The sequence below is a fragment of the Gambusia affinis genome, linkage group LG04, assembly GCF_019740435.1.
Source record: "Gambusia affinis linkage group LG04, SWU_Gaff_1.0, whole genome shotgun sequence".
NCBI lineage: Eukaryota > Metazoa > Chordata > Actinopteri > Cyprinodontiformes > Poeciliidae > Gambusia > Gambusia affinis.
In genome coordinates, this window is record NC_057871.1 from 21,757,545 (window position 1) to 21,767,885 (window position 10,341).

At 41.9% G+C, this 10,341-nt stretch overlaps 1 protein-coding gene across 1 annotated transcript in view; it reads right to left on the reverse strand.

Annotated features, from left to right (window-relative positions):
* The window catches only part of LOC122829601 (lysyl oxidase homolog 4-like), a 31,097-nt gene extending 21,211 nt beyond the window's left edge, over window positions 1-9,886 (reverse strand). The window contains 4 exon segments of the mRNA XM_044114291.1: window positions 5,964-6,175; window positions 6,825-7,489; window positions 8,865-9,137; window positions 9,819-9,886. Of these exon segments, the coding sequence (XP_043970226.1) occupies window positions 5,964-6,175; window positions 6,825-7,489; window positions 8,865-9,132 (1,145 nt within the window). The 5' untranslated portion in view covers window positions 9,133-9,137; window positions 9,819-9,886.
* Between the last annotated feature and the right edge of the window lie 455 nt (window positions 9,887-10,341).

Below are 10,341 nucleotides of genomic sequence, written 5' to 3' on the forward strand. Positions count from 1 at the left end.
TCTTTCCATAAGAAGAGAGTTTAGTAAAACACAGAAAAGGCGGTGAGGCAGGGGTTTTAATCAGGGTCAAATGGAACTGGATTGGAGAAGCTGGTGAAGTTACTGTAAGCTTCAAAGAGATTGAAAGTTATGCAACAATGGAGCTGGGAAATGAATTTAGTGGGGGGTTTTTGTGCACAGCAAAAAGCGGGATGGCAAAACATCTGTAGAAATGAGAGAAGTGAGCAGTAAAAGACAAAGGGATCCATTACACCAGAAACGAGAGAGGCAGGAAGGGAAGTGCTGACAGTATAGAGTCCAATAGTCCAATAGATCCATCTGGCAGAATTAAAGTTGTTTGTTGCACTAAGCACTTGGCCAGAGGGAAGGAAGACGCGATAATATGCACTGATCTGAAACATTCTGATTTCAAATGAACTTTTTCTCCACCTGTGGTATTTTTCTGACCTTTTTTTGTACATTGTAAACATATTGACTGCATCACTGTCTGTGACTGCAGGTCAAATAAAGGTTATAAACAACAAAGCTGCTTCCCTACCTTTTGAAAACTAAATTAGGTAAATTACTGTTCAGCTAACCCAAACTCTCACCATAAACCTTAACCATAATTGGCTACAGGGTTCCTGTCCTGACTTGTAAAGTCTCCTCGCAAGTCATCTCGTGCCTTTTGAACTTTTTCATGTTGTCAAGGTAAGTAATAATATGCTATTATTTTGTGTTATCTGCAGTTGAAACCAGATATTTACATACACTGAATAAAAAGACAAAAAAACTTGGATTTTTTTTCTCAGTCTGTTTTTAAATCAGACTTAGCTTAGTTGGAATTAGCAAAATTATTTCTACTTGCTAAATGCCAGAAAATTTGGTGGGAACATTTTATTTTTATTTTTTTGTTGTTGCAACTGTTCTTGAATTCAGAGGTTTACCAACATTTGGTCAGTATCTAGGGTAGCTGTCTTTTAAAATCTTGGACTTAGGTCAACCCTTTTGGGTTTCCTTCCACAAGATTCTGGTCCATTTCTCCTGACAGAACTTGTGTAACTGAGTCCATTTTGGAGGCCACCTCACTCACACATGCATGTTTGCGCAGCTGTCTTTACGGGGATTTTCCATTGACTTCCATTCATTTCTACAGCCTAAACCTTACCCTAACCCTTATCCTAACGCCTGAAGAAGACAAAGAAATGTCAAAGAAATGAAGCTAAGAAACAAACACAAGAGAAAGCAAGAAAAAGACGACAAAAATAATTCCAATTCGTAGAAGGCAGAAACGAAAGAAAGGAGGGGCCAAAAAGCTAAGTACAGTTTTTTTAAGGAAAAGATTTTCATTTTATTTTGGACACACAACTGAAAGGACAGGGTGGAGAGTGCTCTTCCAGCCTTCCATTTGGAAGGTTGGCTTTTCCCCTCACCCTAACCCTTATCCTAACCCTGACCAAAACTCAATTCACACCTTTGTCCTAAATCTGACCCCTGACCCAAAAACAGTGTTTCCCCTTGTGGGGACCAGGCTTCGGGCCCCACAAAGAGCAGTGGGTCCCCACAATGTAGTATATGTCAGGAAAATGGTCCCCACAAGTTATTAGAAACAAACACACACACACACACACACACACACACACACACACCCACCCACACACACACACACACACACACACACACACACCTTTTTAGATCTTCCCACAGCGTCTCCTTTCTGATGGCCACACCAAAACATTGACTTTGTTGTCCTATAGCCACATTGTAACCACTTTGGCTGGATGCTCAGGGTTGTTGTCCATTAGGAGGACTAATCTATGCTCAAACGTTTACTTTCTGGTTGATATCTTTAGATGTTGCCTCAATAGTTCCACATAAGAGACTTTCCTCGTGATGCCGTCTATTTTGTGAAGTGCACCAAGTTCCTCCTGCAGCAAAACTCCCTCATCCTAACTTGCCACACCATCCTAATTGTCATTCTGGTTCTTCCACCAAATGATGATAATTATGTCCAAACAGTTCCACTTTAGTTTAATCAGACCATGGGACATGTCTCAAAAATAATTATCTTTTTGGTAAAGAACTGCTTTACCAGCTTCAACCAGCATCTAGTCTAGGTCTTTTGCTTTTGTTTTGGGGTCAATCTGCAAACTTATGAATTTGAGAAAACTACAAAAAAAAAAAAAGAAAAGAAAACATCTCAAAAATTTTCTCGATAGATTTTCTGCCATATAGCAAATGTAAATAATTTTAGTAATTCTAACTAAGCTAAAACAGAAAAGGTTTGGTCTGATTTAACTTCAGACTTTGAGAAAAAAATGTGTTTGTGTCTTTCTATACAGCGTATGTAGATTTCTGGTTTCAACTGTACTTACGTATTTCAGATGCTACCACTTGAGGGCGCTCTCTTAAAGTGCCTGAAAATCCAGGTCACTTTCAGACTGATGCAAGATTACGGCACAGCAGTGAGATTTTAAGATTCTGTCACATGTCATGACTTTTGGGTTTTGTTCGTTTCAGAAAGGTGTCTTTGTGGAAGAAAGTCTAACAAGCAAACAGGAATTACTCCAGACTGGAAAAATGAGATTAGCTAAACTGCTCCTACGTCCAGTCCAAGCATCTAATTAACCTGATGCTTCTGATGCTTCTGTGGTTAAAACAACAACGAAATAATCTTCTTAACCCCCTTCAGATGTTTACTGTTGGAAAAAAATATTTGCTCCAGTCATTTCCCAGATGGGGTGGAGGTTGACACAAAAACAAACACGATTTTGTTCCTTTACTCAGTTTTTATACAAGCTGCTGGATTGGTTTTTGGCACAATCTGTGATGTTTCTCTGGGTGATTCTGAGGCATTCGTGGAATGTGTTCGTAATGCAGGCATTACATTTATTTTATTACAAAACTCAACTAGGTCACAACTGATATTCCTACTATTTTGCCTGAAAGGACTGCACAAATAGACCGGCAAGCTTAACAAATACAGACATATTTTCTCTCACCATCCGACCAACATCCTCGTCTGTTTGTTTCCTTAGCTTTTTTTTTTTTTTTTTTTTTTTAAACCAGGGAAAGATCCATCGGGATCTTCTTCCACAGAATCCTGATCAAGATGGCCGCACGGATCCAAACAAATAGTTTTATGAGACACTTTATGGTGTGTTTTTATGGGGCAGCTGAGGAGAAGCTGCTTGTTTTCTGCTCCTGAGGACACAAGGGGTAATTATTGGCCTCTCACATGGAGAGACATATGGTACTTTGCAGACCGGCGGTCAGTGCAGTCCTCCTGTTAGCCGAGCCCTAAAAAGACCTCTGTGGGCAGACAGACTCATGGAGGGCTGTGTTTGCTTCTGTGTGTGTTTGCATGCAAATTTGTGTGTGTACTCGGGCACGGTTTTGGAAATAGTTAGGGATGTATTAACGTGTGGGCGTAAGTGAGGTGTTAGGGTTTTCGATGGTATGTTTTTAAGGGCTTTGAAAGTTTGTGTAGGTGCTCAGTGGGTATTCAAGCTTGAAAGCAGACAGATTAAAAAGGGTTACACACATAAAAATATTGACATACCCACTCGGTGCTATTAGTGGAGCAAATGATTGAGGTTTGATGGATAACAGAAGAGCTATGAGCAGAAAAATCTCGTCACGACTCTCGCTGCGCGCTGATGGTTTAGTCACGTTCTCAACTTTGGATATTGGAATAGTGAAATAGAAGGAAACAAATAGGATATTTAATATGCTTATTATGTAAAAATCTATAAACGTGGTAAGCTTTTGAATACAACAAATCACCTTTTGCCCATTGAAGGTTTAATCTGATCCTCTTCTGTTAGCTGTTTCGCAGACATGACTTGTGATGAAGTGTAAATTGAAGTTTTCCAGCGGATGACTAATCGTTGCCCTGACAACACATTCTTTTCACCTAAGCTGTTATTCTCTGCAGCTGCTCCAAAGTGATCATGGGGACAACTTTTAAATACTTGCCTACTTCACATGCCTAAGTAAAAAGTAATTGTTCAAAGCTGTGGTATGTAACTTTTTTATTTTTTTTATTTAAAAAAATAAAATCTTTTCACATATTTGTTCAAAATGTCACTATGTATTGAGGGTGTAATATTATACAAGTAATCTGAAAGGATTGAAGTACTACTGTTTCTGTCAGAAGAAATGCACCAAAAACAACTAACCAGAGTCAGGGGGAGGGTCTTAGTGCTGTCAGGCACCCTTGTGTACACACTGCTCAATGTGCTAAGGGCAGAGAAACAACTTATTGTAGCAGGAAAACTGTTTACCCCCCATCATCAGAAGCCATTCTAACTAACCTTAGCATTCATGACAGGCTCTACTGTAGCTTAGCAGACAGCAATTGGTGGGGAGGAGCAGCACATACATGAGGGTGATTGACAGCACTCAGACCCTCCTCCCAACTCTGTGTGTTTCTGTAGTTACCACTGGGAGAAGGCAGAGGAGCTGGATTTTTTTTCACATCTCATACTGTCACGACATAGTGAGAGTTTTAACAAATATGTAAAAAAAAATATTTTCACTGAAAATTACATACCCCAGCTTTAGGCAGCAAGACATAGTGGGCAAAAATGGCATCCATGGGAGGTGATCAAGGTGAAGATGACCAAAAAGAACGCAATGGCTCGTCTCACATTTGCCAAAACACATGATGATATCTTGCCTTCCTGCATTTTTCTGCCTGATTCTAATCTCGCTTCATGGGCTCAGGCTGGGCTTTCTCCCATTGACTTGGATTCCTAAAGTAGAATTTCAACTGAGCCAGCAATTTTCTGTGCTATTCTAGAATTATATTTATTATATGGTCTGCTCTGTGTTGAGCAAGCGTCCAAATATTGAATTAACATTGGTTAATTCAATAGCAAAGCACAGTGTAGAACAAGGGGCTGCTTTTTTTTTTTTTTTTTACCCCCAACACTTTCAAAAATTGATTTTAATGACTAGTGAGACAAAAGCAGAGCTTTTTGTAATGTGCATTCCACAAAAAAGAACATCATATCTACATTTAAATATGATGGTGATATCTGTAGGTGATAGTCTGGGGCTGCTTTGGTTCTTCAGGATGTCATTGACTTGTCATCATCATTAAAGCAATAAATTCTGTTTTATAGCAAAAAAAATAACCCTGAAGCTGAATGTCTTGCTATCTGCTTGTGACCTTAAGCTTAAGCATATTTGGGAGATGCAGTGGCAGAAGCAAACCTACAGATTCAGCTCTGAATGGATCAATAACAAAACAGTTGAAGGTTTTGGAGTGGCCTAGTCAAAATCTATTGACTATCAAAATCTATTGACTAGGCCACCTTAAGTTGGCCACAAATACATAAATATGTAAAATAAAACAACTCTGCATAGAAGAGTGGGTCTAAATTCATCCGCAGTGATTTAAAAGCCTTGGAAATGGTAGCTGCTGCAGCCCAGGGGCACTTAGCCAGTAATGAGGTTTAAGGGGCAATTAACCCTTCCACACAGGGCTGGTTTGAGTTGAATATTTATTTAGTAAATAAAATATATTATGTGTGTCTTATAAGAAAGCTTGTGTGATGATCTGAAACATGCGGAAACCAAAAGATTTTTTGCAGCGCTGCGTATACAAAGACACATCATGAGAAGGCTGATAATTTTACAGTCTGACTCTGACATTAATTATATGCTTTGAAGAACTATTTTAAAGGTCTGAGATGAGGCCCACAAGGTTGATGAGGGAGGCAGACCTGGTGGACAGATGGACCTTAGTAATGTCACCGTGGACATGTCATGCCAAGTGCGGTTGGACAAATGACAGCTGCTTCGGTTGACCTCTACTACACGGGGACTGAACCAGCAAACCAGACACGGACTGTAACCTGCGCGGTGATGCAAACCTCCCATTCACTCTTCATAAAATAGACCTTTAGGAAATAAAAGTTTCTGCCGATGGCTCCTTTCCATGACCTCGCCTGTGCCGCCCACTCTCACATACTGACCTGTAAGGATTTTGGTCAAACGACTCAGCTGCCGGAAACCCCAGCATGCCGCACACGACACGGCTGCTGCTCAGGTCCCATCCCTTGTTGCACATGTGACGCCACTTCCCAGCATGCTTCACTTCCAGGACTCCTTCTGTCACCAGACCACCATGGTTGCCGGACAGCACGGGGCGAAGACGAGCCTCCTCCAGGTAAACCCTTTCAGATCCCTGTGGGGGTTTTTAAGCAAATAAGTAGATCTTTTTTTTATTGTACTATATAACTTTGTCTCTCTCTCTCTCTCTTTCTCTCTCTATATATATATATTTAGGAATCTGACCTCCACTTTTTCAATGAGGAACAGGGGTGAGGCAATAAAACTCCCTCTCACGCGAGCCGTTGTTGCTTTGTTTGAACAAACAGCAGTAGACGGCACGCAATCGCGACAACAAAAAAGATAACATGCCTTAGTCATCGCCTTCTCTAATCAGGCACATGCCGGGCATGGGCAGCAGGAAGGAAACTAACAGTGAACGCATAGTTTGTGAAATGTGTCAGGATGCTTACAAACTAGTGAGAAAATGTCATGCCCGCAAGTGGAAGGAAGGACAGGGAAAAAAATTGCAAGCGTGAATGACAAACGGCTCAATTTCCTCTAATCCGAGATGTTTCCTTCAGAAGACGAGCCACCGGTGGTTAGGCTAAACTTCAGAACATCTCGGAGCCCGAGAAGTGTATCTAGAGAAGTTTGAGGTTTTAGGTATGTCTCTAATTATATATATATGCTTGCTAGGCTGCAGCACCACAAATGACATTTCAGTTGAAATTGGTACCAAACCAGACGGGGTGTGTTACATGGCTGTGAGTGTGTGTTTTCACCTGTGTGTATTGAACATCAGTCTCCAAATCCACGTCTGGATAAACTGGGTCTGGTTCCACATGGTTTCCGCTCAGCTGCTGATGCCTGTCGCTCCTCCGGTCGGAGTGGATCGGGACAGGATGTTGAGGTTGGGGCTGCCTGTTGGCCTGCACTCCAGGCTCGTGCCTCACGGTCTGAGAACTTGCCCTCGCCGCCTCCTGCCTCTGCCTGTAGGCTTCGCTGTTGGCGAGGCGCGAGGGCAGCTGGTGACCTCGCGGCAGTGGTGGGCTGACCTGCTGGCTTGCTCTTGAGCCACCTCGATTTCGCCTCGAGATCTGGATCTCATGGCCGTTTTCCCGGGGCGAGATGCTGCTGCGGCGGGAGGAGGACGTGCTGCGATGAAGGGCAATCTCGTGGCCCCTTGCGGAGTAAGAGTTTGCTGGGGTTGCAGGTTGCACCGGGGAAGGCAGTGAGTTTCTTTGCCTCTGTTGGCTTGGCTGTTGACGTGAAGATGAAGCTGTCTCTTCTAAAATGGCAGGGGGGAAGCCAGGTCTTCTTTCTGGGCTGCAAATGACTCCCAAGTCTTCAGCGTGGGTGCAGTCATTGATTCCCCAACCGCTGAACTGACACTGCGCAACAGAGGTCTCTGAGCCCTGACAGCGCACATTGTCTAACCAGATGTGACCTACGAAATAAAACAGTCATCATTCTTACAAAAATAAGTACAATGCAATGTTAAAACATTCTTACCGCTTGACAGTTTATAACACTGTTTTGTTAGGACTGTGTGTGATTTATGTAGTTGTAAAATGCATGAAAGACAACTCGTGGTTTTCAGAATGTTTTTAACTCCTTAACTGTCGCAGTTGTTCACAGAGGAGGCTGTCTGCAGAAAGGTTTTGGCGCTATCTCCATGGCCGTTTTGTAAAAGCAAAAGAGGAGATGCGGGGAGGCAGTGAAAAACCCGTCCAGAAGTAGCAGGACAAATACTGAAGCGGAATAGGTGTCTGTGCCGTTGTACGAAAGGTGTGTGCTAATATGAATGGTCCGAAACCACGACTGCACATCGGCTGTTCGGCTTTGGGCAAAGTATGTCGGAGCCTTAACATGTAAGCATTTTGAAAGTAAAAGTTAAGCGGTTCACATTGACTCTGCGTTATTTAACTGTCACCTTCAAAACAAGACGTGAAGAGACCGATGTACTCATGGACCCATTGACTTGAATGTAAGTGTTGACCGCTGACAGCGAAGGGGGTAAGAGGTTAATCTCTATTCTAATTCAAATGTCTTGTTCTTTGAAGGCCTCACAGGTTAGTCCAAGAACAATCTGCATAGTGAAGACCAAAGAACACAGAAGATTTTCTGTAAAGAAGTTGTTGAGAAGCTTATCCTCTTAACCAACTCTGCCAAAACGTCTAAATGGGTCCATGAGGTGTCAGGGTGTAATCTTGACAGTTTTAGAGCACGGTTGGGTTATGATCAATTTCTTCAGCTTTGAACATCAACAAATAACCTGAAAGCAGAGGTTTTATGGGACAAGTGCAAACCTACCAAGACATGGCCGCCCTAAAGTGACAGGAAAGGTAAGGAGAGAATTAATCAGAGAAGCAGCCAAAATGGCCACGGTAAAAATTTACAATGGAAGACTGAAATGTACAAATATGGTGGAAGAGGACTGCTGCAAAATACCCTAGAATAGACCAGTGGTTCACGATCCAGCAGCGACTATAAACATACAGCCACAATGGATACAATGGAGTGGTTTAGATCAAAGCACATTAATGTTTTAGAACAGCCAAGTGAAAGTCCAGCTCCAAATTCAACTGGCAGGTTGGCAAGCAATCATGGCAAGACTTTTGTGCTCACAGAAAAGAATGGACGTCTAGATGAGCAAAAGCTGTACAGACATTTTAAAACCATGTACTTGACAAATTTGCCCAAACTTGTCATGCATAAAGTAAATGAAACTCATTAAAACCTGTGGTTATTATGTGACAAATCTGGAAAGTTTGCGTGTGGATACTTTTTAAGGGCAGTGCTGGTGAGGAATTGACTTCTACCTTGTCCTTGGCCAAACTTGGCACTGTGTGCCCAGGTGAAGCTGCGCTGGAAGCCCAGCTGCTGGCACAGCACGTTGGCAAGTTTAATATCCACCTCGTCATCGCACACTGTGCCCCAGGATCCGTTGTAGAACACCTCCACACGTCCCTCGTTTGCATTCCGTCGGCCCACGCCTGCGAGACGAATCAGCACTTCCTGCGCAGGCAGCTGTGAGGGGTGGAGGAGAAGCAGGACAAGGAGGATGGACAGGGAGCTGAGGGACAGCATGCTTTCTGCAGAGACGGAGAGGCAGGTGGGGGAGAGAAGGAGGGATGATGGAAATGTGACAGGAAAAAAAAAAAGCTTGAGACCCCAAATAAATTTCACCACAAAAATTCTAAAAATCACACAGAGACATGAAGCTGACATTCCACACCTTGGCAAACATATAATTAGAAACTTTTCCTTAAAGCCTTAATGAGACACTCTGCAATAAGTTGAGAGATTTATGGTTTGTGCTTTTTTAAAATGTATTTATTTGTTATTTTAAAAATAATCGGCCGAATAAAGGACAATAAGAGGCCTTGGAGGTAATCTGGACCAGTCAGGGCGCAGGGTGTAATAACCGAAGCTAAAAGTAGTCTCTTCATCCAGCCAGCGGAAACTCTGGCTTCCCACAAACCCTCAAGTTTAGCTGCTCACATTTAGCCAACAGAGACGAAAGCAAATAAACACTGTCATAAAAAAATGTTCTCACACATAAAAAAAAAAAGCAAAAAAAAAAAAAAAAAAAAAAAAGCATTTGAACAATAAAGAAATGCTTTGGTCAGTGAGAAGTGATAAATTTAGCCATTTGATTAAAAGCAGAATTTTAAATATTTATATTTATATTTTGCTCTGCATAATTCTTCCTACCATTTTGAGAAAAGTTGAGGAAAACAAAGTAGACGGCAAAGTGCTGAGGTGGAACTCACCAATCTGCTGATCTCACCTTGGAGTCACTGGGAGAAAGAAGGGAGATGAAACTGGGACTTTGGTCCTGCTTGTCTTTCTGTTCTTCTCTTTTCCCTCCCTCTTTCTTTTTCTGTCACTCCCTCAAATTTTGTAACTTCATCTATCCCTCCCATTTTTATTCACTTAAGCACTTCTGTCCCTCTCATCTTTGTTGCACGTTCCTGCTTTCCAGTGCAGACTGCTCTTTAAAGGAAAATCAGCAAAAAGGAAACCATGAAATCTATATGTCAGAAAGCTGGAAACAAAATAGACTGGCTTGCTTTTTGTTGTTTTTATGAGTGTACAATAATTAGTGCACCCCTGTGAAACCTTATCTGCACATGCATAAAGTTTTACACCAATGGGCCAGCCACATGTGTAACATGACTCTACATTATAAAATATTGCAGATTTGGCTTTAGTCCCTTTATTTACTTGTACAGACTTTTACAAAGCCCCTGAGTCTCAATATAAATGTAAAATTTCACCTTTGAGTTTCTTAAC